At 49.1% G+C, this 25666-nt stretch overlaps 1 protein-coding gene across 1 annotated transcript in view; it reads right to left on the bottom strand.

The window, feature by feature from the left end:
* LOXHD1 (lipoxygenase homology PLAT domains 1) overlaps positions 1–25666 on the bottom strand; it is a 151861-nt gene that overhangs the window by 4150 nt on the left and 122045 nt on the right. The window contains exons 22-31 of the mRNA XM_028479943.1: positions 19314–19477; positions 18457–18561; positions 16404–16532; positions 15103–15267; positions 13869–14050; positions 9527–9643; positions 8631–8793; positions 4954–5108; positions 2351–2560; positions 2092–2227 (exon numbers count right to left, since the gene is read on the bottom strand). Coding sequence (XP_028335744.1) covers positions 2092–2227; positions 2351–2560; positions 4954–5108; positions 8631–8793; positions 9527–9643; positions 13869–14050; positions 15103–15267; positions 16404–16532; positions 18457–18561; positions 19314–19477 — 1526 coding nt within the window. The remainder of the gene's footprint in view (positions 1–2091; positions 2228–2350; positions 2561–4953; positions 5109–8630; positions 8794–9526; positions 9644–13868; positions 14051–15102; positions 15268–16403; positions 16533–18456; positions 18562–19313; positions 19478–25666) is intronic.

Here is a 25666-nt window from a genome sequence, read left to right as displayed (position 1 = left end):
AGCAGTCAAACCTCTGTCATGGTCCAAAGAGATATTTCCCCAAATGATAACATAGCAAAACTGGCTAGAGAAGCCCAACAATTGGCCTCAGAAAAAAGAAAAACAAGATTGAAAATTCAACCGTTGTTGGTTTGATAAAAAGGGAAAGCTCTGATTTGGACCCAATAACAACCCAGTCCTACTAGAGATCTAAAATTCCCACTAACCACCATTGTACATGCATTAAACCATTGGTCTACTGGCAAAAAGATAGCATCCATGAATCAATATTAGTGAGGAAACATTAACAAGGCCACAAAAAGTGCCTACCTCACTATTCCACTTATCTGAAATACAAGTCAGGGAAGCCTGTTTGTACTCTGCTCCTGGACATTTTAAACTTCCTAATGGACCATTTGAGGTCTGGTAAATGGATTTCATACAACTTTCTCCGTCTCATGGAGATAAATATCTTTCAGTCATGGTCTGTATGTTTCACGCTGGACTAAAGCCTTCCTTTGCAGACAGGCTACTGCCTCTTCTGTGGCTAAAGTCCTTTTGGAAAAGATTATCCCTACCTGAGGAACTCCTCTCGAACTTCATAGTGATTGAGGAATTCATTTTGCTAGTCAGGTACTTTGACAATTCTGCACCGTTTGGCTGGTTTTACTTCAGTGTGCTTATCACCCTCAATGCTCTGGTTTAGTCAAGTGCACTAACTGCATTATTAAGACTCAATGGCAACATTTGTAGAAACCCTCCAAGTACCTTGTCCAAAAGCTTTGCCATTGATCCTTCTAAATCTTAGATCCACTCCTTTTGGAACTCACAAACACTCGCCCTTTGAGATAGTCACAGGACACCCAAAGCTCTTGGCTTCTGCATTTTCTGATCCACAGCCAATAAAAGCAGAGATACTCTAATACTGCTTTTGTTAAAAATAATCATGTTTTTTTGCAGAGCAATCTTTTCACAGTGTGCTCTCTGGGGACAAAGACCTTAAGCATCACACCTTACAACCTGGATATTTTGTCTATTGGAAAAGATTATCTCCAGAAAGACTATCTTCAGTCTTGCTGGAGAGGCCCCTATCAAGTACTGCTAACCAACACTTGTGCTGCCAAACTCCAGGGAACAGACTCTTGGATTCATGTGACAAAGAAGGCAACCAAATCCTGATTGGACTTACACATCATCTAGTGACATGAAAGTAAATATTTCCTGGAATTGAAGCATACAATATTTGATGAGACAACTTTCCCAAGATATCCAGATCAGGTCTGTCAGAAGATTCTTTCCAAACCTTTGATGATGACATAACACTTCAGATAATCTCCAGAGTCTATTATCTTTGTAACATAGGCTTTGGATTAAAAAAATGCTCGAGAGGTCTCTCTCCTACCCCTCCTTGTTACTCAAATGTGATCTCATTAGGATTCCAATCTGTGCACTTTCTCTCCAACGTGGGACACTATACCCAGGAAAGGCCCTTCCTGACATTAAGGGACAAAAAGCTGCTGAAACCAGAAGACCTGACTCTCGATCAGCGATACTTTCAAAGAAAGGTCTTGATCCAGAGGAGAAAATGTAAAAAATTAATAAATAGAAACCTCAGTTAAATAGAGTCAGGAGACCAGAGGAGGATCTCTTATGCCCTGAGACAACAGGCAGAGCCCAACAGGAAGAAGAAAGACTCCTCTTCTCTCCTGGCGACAACTCAGCCAGTGAAAAGCCACGGGCTCTTTGTTTACTCCAGCCTTCCCAACTTCATTTTCTCCTCTATAAAAGAGTTCTCCTTCCCTGCTCTATGGGGAATTGCATGTAGCTTGCCCTGGTTGCAGACTGCAAGTTGCAATTCTCTGCTGATCCTGAATAAACCCATTTTCACCGGAGAAATGACTGGCAATCTATTTGTTTTAGGTCATCATCTCTCAGTTCACAGGGCTATTGTGGGGATGGAAATAGACAACATGTGAGGAAACTGTGTGTAAATTACAAAGTGTTAAATGTAGGTCAAATGAGGGTGGGGTTAACACACGGCCTGTCCAAGAACAGCTGAAACACATCCATGTGCCTGCCCCGCCCCCCCGATGAGTTCTCTGCTTGACTTACCTGGGCCCTCCTGAACGTAGTCAGCCATGGGCCCTGTCACTGTGGCGATGTCGATGTCGGCCATCTTGGAGCTCAGGGCAATCTCCCAGAAGTCAGCGGGGCTGCTGCAGTTGCTGCTCCGGTCCCCCGTGTACTCCTGTCCGGAGGAGCACAGCCCAGGCCCATTACACCTCTGGCACCCTGAGTTCCACTGAGCCACCCCAACTATGAGGATAGCAGGCCATGGCTGAACCAAGCCCCCCGGCTGCCTTTCACGCACCTTCTCATAAAAGAGCCTCTCGAGCCGCCCGTCCTCCTTCTTCAGGGACAGCCAGCGCCCGCACAGGAACAGGAACTCGTCCTCGTTGGTGTCGTTCCAGATCTCCACCTTCTCCACGTACCAGTCTGCACACCATTTGGTGTTGTCGTGGCGGAGCTTGATCTTGTAGATGACACCCAGGTCAGCGGCCTCGATGATGAAGGTGTCGGCCTGGGGAGTCCAGATGTGTGGACTTGGGTGGCGGGGCACTCCCCACCTCCACCCACTCCAACCCCATCCATCCAGTACCTTCCATCCCCCTCACTGGTTGGGCTGAACAGACCCTTCCTAGCCAGGAGCCTTCCAGGCCCAAATCCCTAACACAGAGAGTTTGGTATTCCAAGGCCTCGCTTCCACAATGGCCCCATTTTGCAGTCCGGCTCCTCTTGGGATAAGCCCTGTGGGTGTTTGCCATATGGACCCTGACGAGCTGTGTGAGTGGGGTGCTCAGCCTGGTACCTGGACATCCTTAGTTATGCTGAGTGTTGGCTTGAGGTCAGGTGGGAGGCTGGACGGTAAGAGCTATGGAAGAGGTGACATCTTTCTGAATAACGAGAGGGGGCTTGAAATTCCCAGGGGAAGCTGGCAGCTGGAGGAGCCAGGTCAGGCTGCAGGAGTGCAGACAGAGTGGGGAGAGGCTGTGGTGGAGTCCAGACCAGGCTGGGGAGAGCACAGGGCATATCACCTGGACTGTGGGTTCATGAGGGACTTTCTCAGGGGTGTGACATTGGCCCTTCTCTGCGTCCCTGATTACATCTTTAGTGATGTGACATTGCACTCTTGGGTGCTTGCATTCTTTTAGGATTGCTCAGTGAGATGTGGAGTTCTAGGCTTTGGGTGAAGTGGGGTCAAAACACAGCTGGCAGGAGCCTGGGGAGGGGGAAGAGGGAGAGGTGACCCCGAATGACACCCACTTCCCTTCCGAAAGGTACGCTAAGTCACTGTGCTGAGTGCTGGGAACCCAGGGACGATAGGACACCCTGCGCTCCTCCTCAGGACGGCCCAGGTGGTGGGAACAACCACCTGCGTGAGGACTAGGGGCAGGGTTGGCAAGACTTGCCAGGTGGAGGCATTAAGCTGAAGTTGGGGGGTTGGGCCTTCTAGGCACCCAGGGCAGGTCAGGCTGCGGGCTGAGGAAAGTGCAGGTGAATGGTGTGATGCTGATGGCAGGTGTGGGCCTGTGCAGGCCTTGGGGCACTGGCAAGTGGCTGAGTCCATTAGAGCAAAAATGGGTACACCTTACGACACAGCAATTCCACTTTGCATCTGTCCTGGGGGGACACCTTCATATGTGCACAAGGATACCTATTGCAGGATAAATTTTACAGTGGAAAATTGGGACCCACCTCGGTGTCCACAGTGCTTAGGGAATGGTAAATAACCATGGCAATGTCATGTGTGGAATGCTATGTGTGCAGTGGTTACAAAGAACAAGACAACAACATCTGTGTTGGACTATCCCGACAGATAGATTTCGACGATACCCCATTGCCTGCAAGAAGCACGCATATAGGATGATGCCTTTTATGTAACAAGTTAAAACCACAGAGCAGCACTGTGTATTTCCTATGTGCGTATGTGCACAGGTGCAGAGAAAAGGCTCGGAAAAACTTGGAGACAGGAGAAAGTGTGGAGCATTCTGGAAACTGGGGCCCAGGGGGCCATTCTACGCAGGCTGGTTGGGCAGGCAGTGAAGGTTTGTGAATCCCATGAAAGGCTCAGACCGGATCTGGGATCAGTGGGGAGCTTGACAGGTTGAAGTGAGGGAGTGACTCGGCCACCTTTGGATGGGTTAATTGGGGAAAGCTGGAGGATGGATTGGATTTCAGGGGCCTGGAGCAGGGAGACCAGACTGGTTCACTAAGCAAGGTGCAATGAGGAAGGGCTGAGTGGTGACAAAGTTGGACACCATGCAGTGGTGTGGTTTTCAAGCCTTTTCTGTAGCCACAGAGCCCCTTGCTTAGTAGAGGGCTTGCTTGGCACTCCAATCGATAGGCCAGGTCAGAGTGGACCCGTGCGGGAGGAGTGGGTGCCTGTCTGCTGCCCCTACCCTTCTGTGGCTCCCGTGGGCCTCGGTGCTACCCAGGACTCTGCACAACACAGTTTAGCTGATTCACATCAGCCTCCTTATTTCGCAGATGAGGAAACTGAGGCCAGAGCTGCTCCGCCATGTAAGGAGTGGATGGCAGAACGAGGCCTCCAGACCCCTAGTTCAAGCTGCTGTCCGGGCAACACCGCCACTCTGCAGGCGCTCACCACTCCACGCTCGTGACCCACTGCAGTGAGCCGGATTCTTTGAAGACAACCCAGTTCCTTACAGCCAGCAACCTGGGGCTCAAATGGCCTCTTGCTTGCTCTAGCCCCACCCCTACTCCACATGCAGGACCCTGCGTAGGCTGAGAGAAGAGGAGCAGACTCCGTGGGGGGGCAAATGCCCACATAAGGGTGCATGACATCCCGCAAAGTTCCAAGACAAGAAGAGCTGGTCCCTTTCATCCCCACCCCCCACAATGATAACGGGACAGGGAGGAGAGGGGCGGGGTAACTCGGCGGGCTCCGCCTACCGTTCCTCTCTCGAATTTGTTGGTGCGGTTCTCTGACTTGCCGAGGTACCGCTCTCCCGTGTCCCCGAGGTCTCCATAGATGGTGATGTAGACCTTGGCGTCTGTCCCTGCCCCGGGAACGTTTCCTGTGAAGATCTGCACCGAGTACAGCACAACTGGGTGGGCAGCCAGACAGACAAAGGGAAGAAAGGGATGGCATTGTTTAGGTTTGGGGGAACTGGATCTGTAGGCGGTATTCAGCTTGTGGCCCAGGACTCCAGGAGAACTCAGTGTCTTCCTTTTCTCTTTTCCCTTACGCACGTTCTGCTACAGGTCGGAGTGGATTCACCCGTGGGAAGTTTACCTCTAAGAGACCCAAGGGATGGAGACTTTTCCAGCCCCTTCAAACCATCCACCCCTCCAGCTGCTTACAGCTTCCGGGGGAAAGACTCAGGAAGGTGCCTTCCCATGTGAGGGTGACCGGTATCAATGCCAGATCCTTCTAAACGGTTTATGGAGAAAATCAAATATTTTTGAAAGAATAGTTTCCCCTCAGTGTCTTTCGTATTTTCATTTACTCTTCAACCAGCCTGCCCCCAGCACTCCAGGGAAACCCCCCTCACCAAAGCCACAGTCACTGCCACCCACTCCTTGATCGCCTATGGCCTTTGGAAAGGGCTCAATAAATACTGGTGTGACTGTTATTAAAAGTTATTCAGGAAAATGAAACTAAACACTGTCTTGTTTTTGTTTTGCTGCTATACACTCATCAGGGAAGAACAAAGTAGCCCCTTTCCCAATCCCCATCCCAGGAGGGAAAGGCAAGTCTTTGTTTTTAGGAAGGCTGAGCATTCTTTGTCTCCTCTCCATATTCCTTTATCCTAGGAGCTTTGGAGTTTCAGACCAGGGAAGAGGGGACTTAGCTGGATTATCTCCAAGGGGAAGGATGAAAGTTGTGGCTTTGAGGTGAAGGCACAAATGGTCCAACTGGGAAGAAGGTCAGTTTCCCCAGCCTGGGAGCAGGTGAGGGTTCGAGAGTCCCTATGGGTGGTAGGAAATCCTCATCTGCACAAAGGGACGCAATAAGGAGACAGCTGCCTGGCTTATCTGGGGACTTGAAGCAAGGAGGCCTCCAGGCTGAAGAGAGGGTCTTTTGGGCTTCCCTGGTGGTGCAGTGGTTAAGAATCCTCCTGTCAATGCAGGGGACACGGGTTTGAGCCCTGGTCCGGGAAGGTCCCACATGCCATGGAGCAACAACTACTGAGTCTGCGCTCTAGGGCCTGAGAGCCACAACCACTGAAGCCCGCGCGCCTAGAGCCCGTGCTCAGCAACAAAGACAAGCCACCACAATGAGAAGCCTGCGCACCGCAATGAAGAGTAGCCCCCGCTCACTGCAACTAGAGAAAGCCTGCGCACAGCAGCAAAGACCCAAAGCAACCAAAAATAAATAAATTTACTTAAAAAAAAAAAAAAAAAAAAGAGAGAGGGTCTTTTGACAAAGCCAGGGTCCATGGAGAAGCATTGCTGGCCATCCAGAGAGATGAAACCCGCATGTCGGCGGGGAGCAAGCAGCAGCAGTGTCACCGAGCGGCAGGAGGCCACAGGTGTAGGTTGTTCCCACCTGGACTAAGGGCCAGGCCTCTGATGTGAGCCTCAGGATTTTTATAAGACCCTAGAAAAGGGGATGCCCTCTCCTTGCAGTGACTGAGATGGACTTTCTTACCAACCCTTGCAAGTGGGCTCAAAACCACATGTAAGTAAATGTAGGAGAGTAAGGTGATGTGAGCTGCTCTTACCCGTTGGTATGGAACACGCTCACGCCCACAACACGGTTCCTATTATTATCCTCATTTTCCCTTGGATTCCACAGCATTATTCTTTCCTGCTCTCCTTCTGGCTCTCTGGCTGCTCCCTGAGCAGCTTTATAGGTTCCTGATCGTCTGCCTACCACTCGGATGCCCACGTCTCCCAGGTCAGTCCACTTCCCGCAGCTCTTACCCTGCATGCTCCGGGTGTTGACTTCTGTGAGTTCCCCGAGGCTGCATCTCCAGCCCAGTTCCCTCCTGTGCTCTGGACCCACACCCCCACACCCCCCTTGACTAGACCACAGAGCACAAACTCACATCCAACCCCGAACTCCGCCCCCTCCCTACGTCCCCTTTTCCATCCTCCCTTCTCTGCTGCCCCACCCAGCACTCTGCTGGCTAAACCTCCTTGGCGCACTGGGAGAACTGCTCTCAGAGGCCTGTCCCCTCAAGGACAGGAACCAGCGCCCCCACCTTGCTCGGCTCAGCTCAGAATCTGGCCAGCATTTCACATGTGCATTAAAAAAATCCTCTCGCGTCGAAAAGAGTCAACATCACCCACGCCTGTCTGGCTAATACTGACATGAGTCAACTGTCCCCACCCCCCTCATTTTCTCTCCCCATCCATTTGCTGGCTGTGCATTCAGCCCTACTTCACACCTGGGCGGGACCTCTTCTAGGAGCCCTCGTCCCAGAGTGGGGTGCTGTGTGCCCAGGGCTGTGATTAAATGGCCTTCCTGCCCCTTTCTCCCCACCCCCGACCCCCCGCCACTCTCTCCAGTGCTTTGGGAATTAGGAAAACCAATTCAGCTTCTGGGTGCTGAGCAATGTGGTCATACAGTCAAATCCTGCTATTTCTGGATCCTCCTCCCTCCCTGTCCCTCCAAGGCCCCACAGCTCTCCGTGGAAAGATGTTTCCCTAGAAACACCACCCAGCACAGAGTGGGTTTGTGGCATGTTATTAATACAGAACAGCCAAGTGTGCCGCCGGGCCAGCTTTCCTGGGCATCCTCTGGGATCCAAGTAGAAAAGGGAATTATCTGCCAGATTCAATGGCAAAGCAAATTTGGAGAAAGGGACATGGGTAGAGAAAGGCATGTTATTGAGGCAACTCTTGTTTTTATCTCTTAAGCAAATGACAACTCAGACTAAAGAAAATGTGAGAGCTCTAGCAGAGGCTCAGCTGAGGCTGAGGGCTGAGCCTGGAGAAATACCACCCGGCAAGAGAAGGGAGAACGGCACTCAGGGGCCAGCCAGAGAGGTAAGAAGAGAACCAGAAAATGGTAGTTCAAAAGCAAAGGAATGAGAACAAGAAGTGTGTGGTCAGGCTGGGGCAAATCAGGCAGAAAAAAACCTCATCAATGAGAACAAGCAAACTGGCACATACGGAAAAGAAACCCATGACCTTGGACACTGAAGCTGCACCTAGACCCTGAGAACAAACACACCACAGCTCCAGTTCTGTACAAAGCCAGGATGCTATTTGATTCATATGCGGTTGGGACAGCTGGATCCAGCAAGAGCAGAGAGGACCACGCCCTGCAGATTAGTAGCCAAATTAACTAAGCAAGGGAGAGAACAAGGACCAGCATAGTCCAGGCACAGGAGAGCACATATTTGGATGTATGATCACACTGTCAGACCAGGAAAGGATTTGAGCACAGACCTCGGAGTGAGATAGCTGAGTACCTTTGAAGAATAGCCCTGCCATTTATTAGCTGAGTGAACTTCGGCAGGTTGTGTAACCTCTGTGAGCCTCAGTTGCCCTCTCTATGGAGTGAAGATAATTATAGACTCTACCTCTTGGGTGCAAAGGCTCCGCCCAGCACAGGGCAGGTGCCCTACAAGGGAGGGCTCTGCTGACAGTGATGAGGGCGATCACACCACACTTACTGTCCAGAGGCTCTTCCACTTCCTTGTAGACTTGCCTTAAAGACCCATCTTTCATGTATTTCTCAGTGAAGATATCATAAGGGACCAGTTCTCGAATGGTCTTCTTGTCGTCCTCTGAGGTGGCAAGCCATCGATCACAAGGGAAGGTCAAGGTCTCTGTGCCCTGGGGTGAGGAGGAAGGAGGAAACTGAGCCCTTAATGTGGAAACTGCCAACTTCAGTCATTCATCACCATGTCAACACTCACGGGGGACCAACCAGGGACAAGGGTGTTGGAGCCCCACTGATAATACAAAAGCCACAGAGGAGCTCCCCACCGGCCTGCCCCAATTCCGGCAGATCCAGTCTTACTTAAAGCACTTTCCACACCATGTCAGGGGTCGGCTCTTGAAGGTGGAGTTCCCCGAGTCACTTAAAAATAGATATCTGAACCCCATCCCAGAGACTCAGACTCAGCAGGCAAGGGGAGGAAGCTCTGTTTTTCTTAAACTGCTCCCAGCTCCCAGCTCATACCACAGCCATGACTGACAGTTGCTTCCTAGGTTTAGAATTTCGTGGTTTTGGAATGTTGTCCAAGTTGGTCAGGTGGGTTTCTTTCTCTGAGTTGACCTTAAGTTGCAGGAAGAGCACAGTTGGTCACTCACTGGTAGTGTGGCTTTGGGGGTGGGGAGCAGAGACGTGGTTGCCCAGACCCTCCTTCTTGACCCATAAACCAGGTTCTAAAAGATTCTGCCTTGGACCTGAGTTAGTTCCTGCACTCGGAGTGAACTGGCTGAATTTTCCTTAGATGATTTTATCTCAACTTAAAAAGGCTACAGGTACTTGTAAAGAATCTGTCTTTAATCTCTTCTGAAAAGGGACAAAAGAAACAGCAGGACAGATCAGTCAGAAACTCACATCTTTATCTGGGAGGAGCCTGCGGATGTCCACGTGGGAGCAGTGCCAACCAGGATTCATGCCCGTATTATCATGGCCAATCCGAATTTTTTCAATGATTTCTCCCACGTCTTCTAACTTTGGAAAGGAGAAAATGTACCAGATGTTGGCTGAAAGGTCCTGGAAAGTACAACTTCAGCAAAACCCTGCCTCCCCAGGGCATCCACCCTTGAGTCCCTTTGAACTTCCTGGGGTCACTTTCTCCCAGTATGTCCCTCCTGTCCAGTCAAGCCAGCCCCCGCCCTCCCCTACATAGGCCGTGCTCATACCTCCCTTCCTCCCCCCAAGCTTAACATCAACCTAGACTTCAGAACTCAGTTCACTCAAGCTTTGGGAGGCTGCCCCCCCTTTCTTGGTGGAGCCCAGCCCCTTGTCTTCTATTACTTATTGTTCTAGCAGTGGCTTAAGAACTGACTGGGGGGTATCAGAAGATGAGTTCTAGTTCTTCCCATGCCCTCTCTTGCCACCCTTACCTTCTCCTTGGCCCCCAAGAGCCCCCTTCATCTCCAGCCACTCCTCTTCTATATCCCTCAAATTCCAGTCCCTCAAACTCTACATTCTCTTGTCACAGGGCCTTTGCACAAGCTCCCCTTGCCCCTTCCCTTTTCTCTTCTTTACCTAAACCAGTGTTTGTTCAACCTCAGCATTCAGGTCTCAGCTCAAGGATCACTTCTCCAGGGAACCCCCTTGACCACCTTAAGAAAGTCAAATCTCTTCATGATAGGGTCTGACAGCACCCTATAACCACCCCCTACAGCAGTTCTCAGTTAGAAGTTTGCCTTTACCTGTGTGATAAAGAAGGTGTGATACCTTCTTCTCTACAACTGAAAGCCACGAGGGCAGGCATCACATCTGTTTTGCTCATCACTGCATCCCCAAAGCCCAGAACCTAGGTTCTCAATAACTGTTGGCTGAAAGGATGAAAGAATGATTGTTTCCTCATTTGAAAAATGGGTGTGGCAAAGTCAGCTGGGTTCTCTCACATGCAGTGCTGAACCTTAACCACCAAGGTATGTATGAACGTCCTCTTGAATGAAAAAGCTGATTACGTGCGTGCCACAGTGAGTCCCTGAAATTCAGGAGCTGTGATCTCCCATCTCTCCTGCCTGGAGCCTATGGGCATAAGGTGCAAGGGGGGACCTCAGCCAGGAGTGACTGATCCCCAGATACTTTCCTCGGAGCTCTCTAAGGAAGCAGGGAGGTGGCCAGACACAAGGCAAGGCGGCCACTCAGCTGGCACCTGCCTCCCCAGCTCTCTCTCTGCCAGGCTGCCCTCCATCATCCCCCCAGGTCCCACTCCAGGGCCTCTCACAGTTCTCATGTGTCATATTCTCTTCTGAAATGGTGCTGTATGTATCAGTTCACACCCTGCCTCAGCCCTATGGGGATCTGGGCAATCACAGGTGGATATAAACAAGGAAGTCGGGGTAAAGGGAAAAGAGGGTAGGGAAATATGGTAATACCCAGGTGCCCTGGCTCATGGTTGGTCCATGGAATTCATGCCTTTTGCTTTCACAGTTGGGGGTTAAAGAGGGTGTGCAGACTTGAGTTTCCTGGTAGCAACTGTGCAAAGTTACCTGCTTGGCCTGCTCCATCAAGGTCTCAGTGCTACAAAGAGACGGCTCCAGGATGGATGAGAGCTCCCAATGAGTGAATGGCATCTGAATGAGTGATTGAGTCATTCATCAAATGCAAAGCCTCTATAACCCTAGAGAGATGTGACCTGGGAATGAACTAGAACAGCTCCCACCACTGCATACCCTCCGCACACACACACCCACAGTCAGCAGCCATGGGGAGGCCCATCAGCACTGCTTGAGAAACCTCCCCCTATTCCCACCCCACCTCCATCCTTCCCAGTTGCAGCCCTACGAGCTGTGTGATCTAGACAAGGCACTTGACCTTCCAGGCCTCAATTGCCTCATCTATCAAATAGGAAGATTGCTCAGCTGAAGGCAGAGGCATGGGCAGAGCAAACTTCGAGGTCACTCCTACATCTAAGATCGCAGACGTGCTTCTTTTTGTCAATGATTCTCTCCTTCCAAGTGACCAACATGGCGCCACATTGCTGGAGACGCCCTGAGTTAACAAGATGCTATAACTGTCATTGCTTCTGCTGCCCTGCAGCTCCGCTCCAACTCCCCGCTGGCCAGCTCACCCATGCTTCATCAGAGAAGTGGTGTCCCCCACAAGTCCCCGGGCTTTCTGAATCATTAAACAGAGACCAGTGATTTCACAGGGCCTTATCCTTTGACAACAGGAGAAACAGGAAGCTACGGGTGAGATCGTGGCTCACAGAATCTGCACTCAAGGACACTGAGCTGCCAGGCAGCTGGCAAATGGAATAATTTGCCAGCCTAACTCTTGGAATGGTGATGAGGATTAAATGAGTTGACACACACCAAGTGCTGAGGACAAGGTTGGCACATGGGAAGTGCTCAGTAAATGTTAGCTATTGTTGTTATTTTCCCAGCTGATCCGCATGTCTGAGGAAGAGGCCACAGAGAGAGGATAGGGCTTGCTCATGAGTTAGAGGCCGAGCAGACCCAGAACCCAGGGTTAAGGGCTCGCAATCCAGTGCTCCACCTCTTATCTGAAAAGCAACTGGAAAAGAGAAATGGAGAGACAGGGACACAAAGCGATCTCATTTGTTTCGAAGCTCTCATATACCCAGCTCCCAGATAGATTTGAAAAGAAAAAAGAAATAAGATAGCAACAAATTGCTGGCAAATTATAGCTTCCCATTAGGTGGACTTCATTGATAAAACTCCCTGGAAGCCAGGCTGAGGTGTAATCACAGCTCGGGCCCCTGACGGCATCAGGCTTGGATGACGCACATGCCATGACATCTCGGGTGGGTGAGGTGTTGCTCTGTGTGCATAGATGAATCACCCTTGAATTTTCCTTGTTAAAAAACTCCACCAAGGTGGCAAACTTCCCACAAGTGCTGACTGCTCCCAGAGGAGGTGGGGAGGGGAAAGGGAGTCCCCCGGGGCAGACACAGCCCGAGGAAGAAGGAAGGGGCTCTGGACTTTGTTTCCCACCAGAAAATACGGGGCACATCTGCAAAGGTCCCCACTACCTGGAGAGCCCAGGCTCCCCAGGCTCCCATCTCTCGTCCTTCAGAGTCACATCCCCTTTAAGTCCTGCTCCATCTCGTCCTCTACCCAAGTCATATCACTCTCCTCCTATCCCCTCTGGCCAAACCTCAAACCACTTGCTGTGTTGACTTCCACCTCTGGCCATGATGTTCCCCTTGCTAGGAATGCCTTCCCTCCTTGTTCCCGCTTATGTCCACTTTCAGATCCAGCTCAAAACCACCACTTCCAGGGAGCCCTCTCCCATCTCTGAACACCTATAGCACGCTCAGCCAGCCCCACTGTTTGCCCTTATCACCATGGACTAGTCTACTACAGCGGCTAAGAGCACATATTCTGAGCCAGTCCTCCTGGCTTTGAATCCAGCTTCCACTGTGCCTTGGTTGTGTGATTTCATCTAAGCTACTAAACTCTCTGTGCCTCAGTTTCCCCATATTTAAGCAGGGATAATTAAAGCGCAGAGTCGCTTTGAGGGTTAAGTGAGTTAATATGGGTAAAGCCCTATGACGGTGCCTTCTTACCCCCAGGTTCAGTTACTATGATGATCGCCAGACTCTCTCATTAGCCCCGTGTGAGATCTGGAGTCCCCCAGCTGGACTGCAAGCCCCTTGCAGGCATAGTCTGGGTCCTCTTCTTCCCTTGTCTCTCCCACCCCACCTGGCACGCAGTGGAGTGCACAGAGAGGAACGGGACTGAGTGCAGAGAATACCAAGGTGTGGATGTGGCAACATACATCCACAGTAACCGTCGAACAACTCTCAGGCCAGAGTTGAGGGGGAACCGAGGAATATATGGATGCTCTTTTGTATATGAGAGGATTGGCCATAGCTTAGCAGATGAACGGGAGACAATTATATGATGAGAAAGTCTGGAAGCCGGCTCTCTCCATGGGTCTCTGTTGTTGGTAGCACTGGAGATGGCCCCAATGGAACTGGACTTGTGCTTCTAGCTCCCTAAGTCCTATCCACTCATGATCACCTTTGATTCAGACACTGGTCCTGGAAGGGCAGGTTCACTGTCCTCATGGCTACTCAGATGTGCTGAGGCTCAGAGAGGTTGGCTGATCTGCCTGTCTCCCTCACTCACAGCAGTGTATCAGAGGGAAGGCACACGTCAGACTCTGGACAAAAGGTTCCTTCTCCTCGTCTTCTGGCCCATCCCGCCCCCAGTCCTGGCTCCCCCGGCAGCCTGCCAGACCCAGGTACCTCCATTATGAAGCGGGAGGCAGACTTCCTCTCAAAGAACAGCTTCTGCTCCCTCTTGTTGGTGCATAGGTACTTCTGCTGGGTGCACACGGCATCGCAGCCATAGATGATGATGAAGATGTTGGCGTCTGTCCCAGCGGCAAAGACATCACTGGTGTAGAGCGTGATCTCGTAAGGGACAACTAAGGGTGGGGGACAGAGGGCAAAGTCAGAGGGGAGGTGAAAACGGGACACAGGCGGGTCAAGTTCTTCACAAGCACCACCGCCCCAGATGGTCCCTTCACTGGGAGCTGCTACCCAGGGACCTGAACCTTCACTCGGTTGCCTAGCAACCGCAGGGTGAGGGGAGGGGTTTTGTCATGCCTAGTGCCCACAGAAAGCTCCTGTCACCTCAGACCAGGGTCTCCGTGCCTCTCCCATCACAGAGCTAGTACAACAGACTGGCTGAAAGCACAGGCTCTAGCCTGACTATCTGTGTGACCTGGACGACGCACCTAGAAGCCTTGGTTTCCTCATTTGTAAAGTGTCCTCAATGCTGTCCTTGGCGCTAGACACTCTATACACAGGAGCATTATGTTTCAGGGGACAACAGCCAATTGGATCAGCCAGTCTACAGTGGTGAGAGTCCTTTCTCTTCTCTTCCCACCCCTTGCAACCCATCTACTGGCTCCAGCTGGCCTGCCCCTCAACCCCTCAGCACAGACTTTCTGATGATGTTAGAGAAAGGGAAGTGTCAAAACTTCACCTACTTGTTCCACTTCCTCCTTTCCTTGAGCTGGTAAAGGAATTACATTTACCTTCTTTTAAAGTTCTTTTTCCCCCCAATCAGGATAAAATCTTATAGTGGTGATTTCTTTGGTGTGTTAATGACGGGAGTGAGGATTGGTGAAGGGGTTGATAATGATCCTTCACTGTTAGACCTTTATCTTTTCTTCCTTTCGGGTCTTACAACTATTCTACATTATTATCTCTATTTTGTAGACAAGAAAACTGAACTCCAGAGAAGTCAGGCTCTCTGCCTTTTGTCACCTGCTAGTTTGGGGTACAGTGTGGAATACATCCCATATTTCCTTTCCCTGGGTCCAGGGCACTGTCCACAGCCAGCACAGGGCCAGGGGCATTTCCAAGGTGCTCCTGGCCAAGGGTCAACACTGGATGATGGACTGGGACTGAGTTGGGGTGGTGAGCAATGGGGTGCAGGAGGAGGCCCAGCCTTGCTGTGCAAGATTCCTACATGGTGTATACAGCCTTGTCTGAAGTTCCGCGTGGAAGAGGTCCCTGACGATGGCACCATCTTCTTCATTCTTGGCCAACCAGCGGCCACAGGGGAATGTCATGCACTTTCCAAGGGATGGGGCATCCACCTCTACCCAGTCTACAAACCAGCCTGGAGCCTTGCCTGGAGGGAAGGAGACACAGAACTCATCAAGGACCTCTACACAGATGGTTTCCTGTGAACAACTTCAGGGACTCCAAACATCCTTCCCTACTCGACGGCTGGTGCTTAGAGCTCCACCGTGAACATGCCATCCCTTTTGCTTACAGCATTACTGAACTGATTCCCTGGCACCCATCTGAAGGCGGATCACACTCCAGGCTGCTGTCAGTGAAATTAGCAAGAGCAAAGGAGCATGGGGAGGAGATGACAGGAGGCAGAGAGTCTGAGGGGAGGGAAGCAAGGACACTGTCCAAGGTGGAAGGTGCTCCAGAGAGGGAGCCCAGAGATGCCACGGAGAGGCTGTGTTAACGAGGACTCCACAGTTTCACCCAGTGACGGGGCGAAACACTGGGCTCCCTGGCCTCAGTTTGCGATGCATGAAGGCAAGGGAAACTAGTGAAGGATCGATGCTCCTCCCTGGGAAAATGAGCACTCAGGCTTAAAAAAAGAAATGGAAGCCAGGCAGAGACCCTGTCCCTCAGTCCCAGAGGGAAGGAGGAAGGCCTCTTTCCTCAGGCTTAGAAGATATGGTTTGAAGACCAAGAAAATGAGTCTGCTTTACTGAGAAAGAACAAACTTGGGCACAACTTTTGTCTGGCTTCAGTGTCAGTGGGTTCTGGGAAGAACTGGCTCCATCAGTGGTTCTCAAAGTGGAGCCCCCGGACTAGCAGCCTCAGCATTACCGGTGAGAAACATAAACTCTTGGGTCCCACCCCAGACCTACTCCAACCAAAGGCTGTGGGTGAGGCCCAGAAATCTGTGTTTTAACAAGCCCCCCAGTGTGGCTCTGATACACATTCAAATTTGGGAACCACCGATCAGGGATTCTCAAATCTGGCTGCCACTGAAATTTCTGAGAGTGCGGTTTTGGGGAAAGCTTTAAATGTCATCAGTGTCCTGGCCCCTCCCTGATCAATTACACCAGAATCTCTGTGTGCAGCCAGGACTCTACCAGACTGAAGGGACTGAGGAAGCTGTGTCATTATGGAAGGCAGATGACATCCAAGTCTACCTCAGATTCTTGCCTAGACACCCACGGGGACCTGCCCATGGTCCTCACGTTCTTAGCCAGGAAAAGAGGGAGGGAAGGCAGAGACCTGTGTTGTCATGGCCGATCCTGACTTTCCACAGATCTCCCAGGTCCAGGGTCTCCACTGTGAAGATTTCGATGCTGTCCCTCTCAAACTTGTCACTGTTTGTCTTGGAGGATTTCAGGAGGGTCATTCCTGCCAACCAAATGACCCCAACATGACTGGCTGGGCCTGAGACCTTCCAACCTAGTCTGCCCACCTTTTTTCGTCTCTCCTCATAATGACCAAATTTCTGAACTTTCATCAAATTTAGACTGTACATTTACCATCCACTAGGCATCTTTGGCATTTTGTGTGTGTGTGTGTGTGTGTGTGTGTGTGTGTGTGTGTGTATGTATGTCCTTTTATTAAGCTTTACAATAATCTTTTGACATATATATTTTTATTTCCAGTTTGCATCTAAAGAAAAGGAGACACACACAGAAATTAAGTGCCTTATCCAAGGTCATCCAGGAGGAAGTGGTGGGGCCCCAAGCCAATGTGTGCTCCCCTTTCACAATCCCCGCGTTTCTCCATGGCGGGGAGGGAGCCAGTGACAGAGCCACCCTCCCACGCTCCCTGGGGAAACAGGGCCTCCCCTGCAGGGATGGGGCATGTGGGAATTCTCTGGAGACTCTTCTCTGGATGACAGAAGGAGGGTTGGCTTCAAATGCCCCTGACCAGCCATCTCACATACATTATCTGTCCTGGGACTCTAGCTGCACGTCAGTCTGAAATTTAAGGTGGTTTCAGGATCATCACCATCTCCTCCTGCCTCAGCTTTCAAGTCTCCTTAACCCTGTAAGTCCCACCTCATGTAGGAAGTGTTCTGATAATCTAGACTCACTGCAGACTGGTTTCAGCACACAAAGAGTCAGACAGACCTTGGTTAGATGCCTGCTTTTGCCACTTAGCATCTGGGTGGCCTTGGACAAATTAAATTCTCTGAAACTGGTTTCCTCGAATGTCAAAGGGATGGTCTTCCCCATAGAGTTGTTGTGGTCTTTCATTTCAATGCAGGGGACGTGGGTTCAATCTCTGGTCGGGAACTAAGATCCCACATGCCACGGGGCAAGTAAGTCTGTGTGTCACAACTACAAAGCCCACGTGCCACAACTAGAGAGAAGCCCTTGCGCTGCAACAAAGAGCCTGGGCACCACAATGAAAGATCCCATGTGCTGCAAGTAAGATCTGATGCAGCCAAAAATAAATAAATTTTTAAAAAACCAAACAAACCAAAAGACAACAAGTGTTGGTGAGGATGTAGAGAAATTGGAACCCCTGCACACAGTTGGTGGGAATGAAAAATGATGCAGTTGCTATGGATAATAGTATGAAAGTTCCTAAAAAAGTTAAAAAGAGAACTACCATATGAACCCACAATCCCAATTCTGGGTATATATCCAAAAGAATTGAAATCAGATTCTTGAAAAGTATTAGCGCTCGTGTGTTCATTGCAGCACTATTCACAATAGGTAAGAATGGAAAAAATCCTAAATGTCCACTGACAGATGAACAGATAAAGAAAATATGGTATATACATACAGTGGAATATTATACAGCTTTGTAAAAGGAGATTCTCCAATATGCAACAATGTGGATGGTTCTTGAGGATATTATGCTAAGTGAAATTAGCCAGACACAAAAGGATGAATACAGCATGACTCCGTTTAAATGAGGCATCAAAATCAAATTCATAAAATCAGAGACGGAAATGGTAGTTATCAGGAGCTGGGGATAGGAAGAAATGGGGGTTTAATAATCAACAGGCATAAAGTTTCAGTTTAGTAAGTTTAATAAGCTCTAGAGATCTGCTGTACACCATATAACTATAGTCAATGACCATGTATCGTACATTTAAAATTTGGTAAGAAAATAGATTGCATGTTAAGTATTCTCATAAAATAAAATAAAATAAAATAAAATAATAAAGAGAATTTTAAAATATGGTTTCTTAAAAAAATAGAGAGAGAGAAAGAGGGAGAGGCATGTCCAGTATTTCCTTGGAAAATTCCACTGAATCTCCCAGTCTCCCTGGAGAGGAACGTGGGTGAACCTCGGCCCTGCGTTGCTCTCTTACCAGTGTCATCCTGAGTGCCAAAGAGCGTGATGAAGACATTGGCATCGGTGCCCGCGTTCTTCTTGTCCCCGGTCTTTATGGTTACTGAGAATGTGGTAGATTTATCTGCCAGGAGAAGAGTGTGGAGAAGTGAGTGGTAGATTGCACCTCCCATGAAGGTAGGAGGAAGAAAACGTACTGAGCATGTTTCTCTGCTTGTGTTGGCTGTTTTTATGAATCACTTTACTTGTAGCATGTGTTCTTCTGTAGTTGCCTTTAGTCTGGAAACTTCCTGAAGGCAGAGATGAGGTCCCCCCACCCCACGTTCAGCTCACACAGGAAACCCTCAATCAGTAAAGTTGTAGGATGCTTGGGGAAGACTTGGGGTGACTGTGGGGTTCAGAGGCTCATCAGCCAGGAGCCCTGGTCTGACTCCTGCAGGTTGGGAAGTTTTAGGGATGCATGTTTCAAGGAACGGAGCACAGCTTCAGAGAACTCTTGAAAGTTCATTCTTTCCCTTGACAAAAATATTCATATTGAGAGTCTATAATGTGCCTGGAGGGGAAGACACAAGACTAAGTCAGAGTCAGGTATAACTATTCTATTCTGTTCCATCCCATTCCATTCCTTCCATTCCATTCTATTCCTGACAATAACTCCATGCTAGGCCATGTACTTTATACCCAGCCGTATGCTAGAAATGTGAGAATACGCCCCCTTCACCTCCCCATTCTTGCCATGGAGGAATGAGAGAACAGAGAGATTCCCAGGGAAGGAAGTGCCCAGAGCCCACAGGGGAAGGGAAGATGGAGACCTAGTAGGGGAGAGACAGAAGAAAGGGGTACTGGAGGGGAGAAATCAGCTCTAGGTTAGGAAACCTTTCTGCTCCAGAGCCAGGCGGTCGAGGGGGTTGTCATCTCCCCCACCCTCCTCATCCTCGCTTGGTGGCAGCACGTAGGACTCATCCACTGGCAACAGCTCCCTGGACAGCTGGCCATCATCCTCCTCCACTGCCAGCCAGCGCTGGCATGGAAAGTAGTACCTGTGGGGACAGGGGGTGCAGAGAATTGGGGAATGTCTCTTTGGAAAGGTCTCATGAAACAGTAGTCATGGGCTGAGGAACGAGAGGCCATCATGGGGCCCAAATGCTCCCCTGTCTTCCCCCACACCTCCAGCATTGCCCTCCCATCCTACCTAGCCTGGGAGTCACCCCATTAGTCACTTGGCTGGAGTAGACAACAAACATGGGATGTGGTTTCCATACAACCCCACTGAAAATGGCTGGGTGACAGTGCCTGGAGCACAGCAGACCCTCAATCAGGGTCCTATTGAAGGAATCTAGAGGAAAAGGGGCTTCTGGGGACTGTTCCAGCCTTTTCTAGAATCAACCTGTTAGCCAGAGCCACTTTGGCAGAGAATGTTGTACACATAGGAGGGGGCTTCATACCCAAGGGCTGAATTAGTGGATTTTAATGGAATGACCCAATCATGCTTCTGGAAGGTGCAAAGAGTATGGCTAAGGAGCTGGCACAGCAGACAGTGGGCGCCACCCAGGGAAGGGAGGTCCAAGGTAGACTCCTCAGTGGAGAGGCTGAACCCAGAGCAAGGCAGGTGCCTGGACGGAAGGGAAAGAAGGATGGGGGCCGAGAGAGGCAGCAGGGCACGGGAACTGAGGACTCGCCTCTAGAGCCAGACTGGGGGTGAACCCTGGCTCTGCCGCCTACAGTCATGTGAGCTTGAACAAGTTTCTTTACCTCTTTGTGCGAAGGTTGCCAGATTTAGCCAATAAAATCACAGGACTCCCAGTTAAATGGGAATTTTAGATAAGCAAGTAACAATGTTTCAATACAAGTATGTCCTATCTAGTATTGGGGACATACCTCTACTAAAACATTATCCATTGCTTATCTGACTTTCAAATTTAATTGGCCATTCTGCATTTTATCAGGCAACCCTCAGTAGAATGAGGATGATAGTGCCTGTTTCATAGGTGGTTGTGAGATTTTCATGACTCAAACATTTTTAAGTGCTTAAAAAAATGCCTGGCTCTCAGTATGCTCTTGGTTAGGAATTTGCTAAAACTATTGTGAAGATGATGGTGATGATTCTTCTTATGCTTCCTTTCTTCCTCTTCAGTCCATGCCTGGGATCTCTGGAGATTGTGGGCTGGACAGTTCCCACTGGGCCCCTGAGCTTCCAGAACAACTCAGAGGGTTTGGGGATGCAGCCCATCTCTACAGCCCCATCTGCACCCCTTCCCTGACACTGTCCAGGTACATAAGATGCATTCAGGGTCTGGTCAAAGTCTGGAGAGGTGGGAGCAGTGTAGGCCAAGGGTCTTGTCCCTGTCTGAGCCCCACATCCTCCTACAGTCCTTACTTCTTCCCAGCATGGTAGAGGGGCAGCGCCAGAGGACGCCACCGCGGCCCAGGGGCTCGGATGGGGCACAGAGGGGCAACTGTATTGAGAGATGTGGATTTAAAGGGCGGGAGGAGCTCAACCTTGGGAGATATAAACTAAATTGCTATGAAATTCATGTTTAAGTAAAAAATGTATATCGTTCCACTTCTCTGCCTTTCAAATATGAGTGGGAAAGTTAAACTTTTACTAATTTATGAATAATAGGCTTTAGTTCTAAATTATGGCCGATTAAGGGAGAGAGACAGAAATAAAGAAAAGAGTGGGGTTGGGGCCGAGGTGGAGTAATGAGAGTATGGGAAGCTGGAGGAGGACAGGGACAGAGGGAGAGAGACGCATAAAGAAAGAGCTGGGGGAGACTGATGCTGGGGGAGAAAAATGTCAGTAAGAGGGGAAGGCACAAGCCCTCCCACACCCGTGAAGAGCACAGGCGCGGGGAATCAGAGCCTGGCTTCTTGGCACCACCCCTGTGGTCCCTGAGATACCTGCACCATGAAGTTAAAGGTCCTTAGCACGCCCATGGCTGCAGCCTCCGCAGGCAGGAGAACCAGAGCCGGAGCCAGGATGGGCCTGAGCGCTGGACGTTTAGCCTCTATCCCCACAGCAACAACAAGCACTCCAGGAGGTCTAGTGGAGGACTGGGCCTACTGGCCCCCTCCCCTTCCTCCCACAGGAGTAAATCCTGCTCAAGCAGGTCTGCGGAGGGGAGTAGGTAGGGATTTTTCAGGAGCAAAGGGGAAGAGAGGCATGCAGGTGTTCTGGCCAGGTATGCCCACCACTCCACTTAAGCAAGGGCAATGGAAGGAAGAGCCAGGGGTTGGGTCAGCAGGAGGTTTAAACTGAGCATTGGAACAAAGCTCGGGGCCAATAAGAGTACGAGTTTCACTTGAAAGTTAAACCGGAATGGGTGGATTGCAAAACTGAACGCTGTAAAATGTATTTCACGTGTGGCCTTTCCCATTTTGTGCATAAAGGCTGGAGCACATCAAGTATGTCAACTGGAGGTACTGGAAGAGCGGCGTAGCAACAGAGTGGGTCTGGAATTCCAGAACTCTGGGTTTGTGCCCCTGCTCTTCCCCTTACACTCTGTGTGGCTGCTGGGCCCCGAGTTTCATCACCAAGAAGGCCTCTGCGGGGTGCAAGCAGAGGAGGGACGTGGCCTAAGGGCTGGATGGCTGTAGACACTAGGAGGGCCTGGGCGAAGCAGAGGCACCAGCCAGGAGGCTCTGACCAGGGGGTGCTGAAGATGGGGAGAGGGGGTCTGGCTGAGCTTTTCTGACACAGTGGCGATGGATTGGGGGTGGGGCATGAGTGGCAAAGAGGAGTCAGGGTGGAGTCAGTTTGCATGGAGATATGTGACTGGGTCCAGGGGCAGCTGAGGGATGAGGTCAGTGTTCATTTACCCTTCTGGCTGCAAAGGCCTTATTCCTGAGCTAATAAAGGTCATGGGAGGCCACAGGCACTGTCGGGGAAGACGGTGTCTCTCTGAGAGAGAGAGCAGATTCGCTGCTCTAATTTTGCTTCCTCTGAACGGCCATGATTTTTTTTTAAATTTGAATTTTATTTTATTTATTTATTTTTTATATAGCAGGTTCTTATTAGTTATCTATTTTATACATATTAGTGTATATATGTCAGTCCCAATCTCCCAGTTCGTTCCCCCACCACCACCGCACCCCACCCCTGCCCTGCTTTCCCCCCTTGGTGTCCAGATGTTTGTTCTCTACGTCTGTGTCTCTATTTCTGCCTTGCAAACTGGTTCATCTGTACCATTTTTCTAGATGCCACATATGTGTTAATATATGATATTTGTTTTTCTCTTTCTGACTTACTTCACTCTCTATGACAATCTCTAGGTCCATCCACGTCTCTACAAATGACCCAATTTCGTTCCTTTTTATGGCTGAGTAACATTCCATTGTATATATGTACCACATCTTCTTTAGGTTGCTTCCATGACCTGGCTATTGTAAATAGTGTTGCAATGAACATTGTGGTGCATGTGTCTTTTTGAATTATGGTATTCTCTGGTATATGCCCAGTAGTGGGATTGCTGGGTCATACAGTAATTCTAATTTTAGTTTTTTAAGGAACCTCTATACTGTTCTCCATAGTGGTTGTATCAATTTACATTCCCACCAACAGTGCAGGAGGGTTCCCTTTTCTCCACACCCTCTCCAGCATTTATTGTTTGTACATTTTCTGATGATGCCCATTCTAACTGGTGTGAGTGATACCTCATTGTAGTTTTGATTTGCATTTCTCTAATAATTAATGATGTTGAGCAGCTTTTCATGTGCCTCTTGGCCATCTATATGTCTTCTTTGGAGAAATGTCTATTTAGGTCTTCTGACCATTTTTTGATTGGGTTGTTTAGTTTTTTTTAATATTGAGCTGCATGAGCTGTTTATATATTTTGGAGATTAATCCTGTGTTTGTTGATTCGTTTGCAAATATTTTCTCCCATTCTGAGGGTTGTCTTTTTGTCTTGTTTATAGTTTCCTTTGCTATGCAAAAGTTTTTAAGTTTCATTAGGTCCCAGTTGTTTATTTTGTTTTTATTTCCTTTACTCTAGCAGGGGGGTCAAAAAGATCTTGCTGTGATTTATGTCAAGGAGTGTTCTTCCTATGTTTTCCTCTAAGAGTTTTACAGTGTCCGGTCTTACGTTTAGGCATTTAATCCATTTTGAGTTTATTTTTGTGTATGGTGTTAGGGCATTTTCTAATTTCATTCTTTTCCATGTAGCTGTCCAGTTTTCCCAGCACCACTTTTTTATTTTTATTATTTATTTATTTATTTTTGGCTGTGTTGGGTCTTTGTTGCTGCGCGCGGCTTTTCTCTAGCTGTGGGGAGTGGGGGCTACCTTTCGTTGCAGTGCACAGGCTTCTCAGGGCAGTGGCTTCTCTTGTTGTGTAGCACGGGCTCTAGGCACATGGGCTTCAGTTAGTTGTGGCACATGGGCTCAGTAGTTGTGGCTCACGGGCTCTAGAGAGCAGACTCAGTAGTTGTGGTGCACGGGCTTAGTTGCCCTGTGGCATGTGGGATCTTCCCGGACCAGGGCTCAAACCCGTGTCCCCTGTATTGGCAGGAGGATTCTTAACCACTGTGTCACCAGGGAAGTCCCCAGCACCACTTATTGAAGAGACTGTCTTTTCTCCATTGAATATCCTTGCCTCCTTTGTCATAGATTCATTCTTTTCCATGTAGCTGTCCAGTTTTCCCAGCACCACTTTTTTATTTTTATTATTTATTTATTTATTTTTGGCTGTGTTGGGTCTTCGTTGCTGCGCGCGGCTCTTTTCTCTAGTTGTGGGGAGTGGGGGCTACCTTTCGTTGCAGTGCACAGGCTTCTCAGGGCAGTGGCTTCTCTTGTTGTGGAGCACGGGCTCTAGGCACATGGGCTTCAGTTAGTTGTGGCACATGGGCTCAGTAGTTGTGGCTCACGGGCTCTAGAGAGCAGACTCAGTAGTTGTGGTGCACGGGCTTAGTTGCCCTGTGGCATGTGGGATCTTCCCGGACCAGGGCTCAAACCCGTGTCCCCTGTATTGGCAGGAGGATTCTTAACCACTGTGTCACCAGGGAAGTCCCCAGCACCACTTATTGAAGAGACTGTCTTTTCTCCATTGAATATCCTTGCCTCCTTTGTCATAGATTAGTTGACCATAGGTGTGTGGGTTTATCTCTGGGCTTTCTATCCTGTTCCATTGATCTATACTTCTGTTTTTGTTCCAGTACCATATTGTCTTGATTACTGTAGCTTTGTAGTATAGTCTGAAGTCAGGGAATCTGATTCCTCCAGCTCTGTTTTTTTCCCTCAAGATTGCTTTGGCTATTCGGGGTCTTTCGTGTCTCCATACAAATTTTAGGATTTTTTGTTCCAGTTCTGTTCTGCCTGGATGATCTGTCCATTGGTGTAATTGAGGTGTTAAAGTCCCCCACTATTATTGTGTGACTGTCGATTTCCTCTTGTATAGCTGTTAGCAGTTGCCTTATGTATTGAGGTGCTCCTATGTTGGGTGCCTATATATTTATAATTGTTATATCTTGTTCTTGGATTGATCTCTTGATCATTATGTAGTGTCCTTCCTTGTCTTTTGTAATATTCTTTATTTTAAAGTCTATTTTATCTGATAAGAGTATAGCTACTCCAGCTTTCTTTTGATTTCCATTTGTATGGAATATCTTTTTCCATCCCCTCACTTTCAGTCTGTATGTGTCCCTAGGTCTGAAATGGGTCTCTTTTAGACAGCATATATGTGGGTCTTGTTTTTGTATCCATTCAGCGAGCCTGTGTCTTTTGGTTGGAGCATTTAATCCATTCACATTTAAGGTAATAATCGATATGTATGTTCCTATGACCATTTTCTTAATTGTTTTGGGTTTGTTTTTGTAGGTCCTTTTCTTCTCTTGTGTTTTCCACTTACAGAAGTTCTTTTAGCATTTGCTGTAGAGCTGGTTTGGTGGTGCTGAATTCTCTTAACTTTTGCTCGTCTGTAAAGCTTTTGATTTCTCTGTCGAACCTGAATAAGATCCTTGACGTGCAGAGCAGGCTTGGTTGTAGGTTCTTCCCTTTCATCACTTTAAGTATATCATGCCACTCCCTTCTGGCTTGTAGAGTTTCTGCTGAGAAATCAGCTGTTAACCTTATGGGAGTTCCCTTGTATGTTATTTGTCGTTTTTCCCTGCTGCTTTCAATAATTTTTCTTTGTCTTTAATTTTTGCCAATTTGATTACTAGTGTCTCGGCGTGTTTCTCCTTGGGTTTATCCTGTATGGGATTCGCTGCACTTCCTGGACTTGGGTGGCTATTTCCT

This window comes from Physeter macrocephalus, chromosome 19 (assembly GCF_002837175.3).
Source record: "Physeter macrocephalus isolate SW-GA chromosome 19, ASM283717v5, whole genome shotgun sequence".
In the NCBI taxonomy this organism is placed as follows: domain Eukaryota; kingdom Metazoa; phylum Chordata; class Mammalia; order Artiodactyla; family Physeteridae; genus Physeter; species Physeter macrocephalus.
This window is presented reverse-complemented; position numbering and strand designations above follow the sequence as displayed.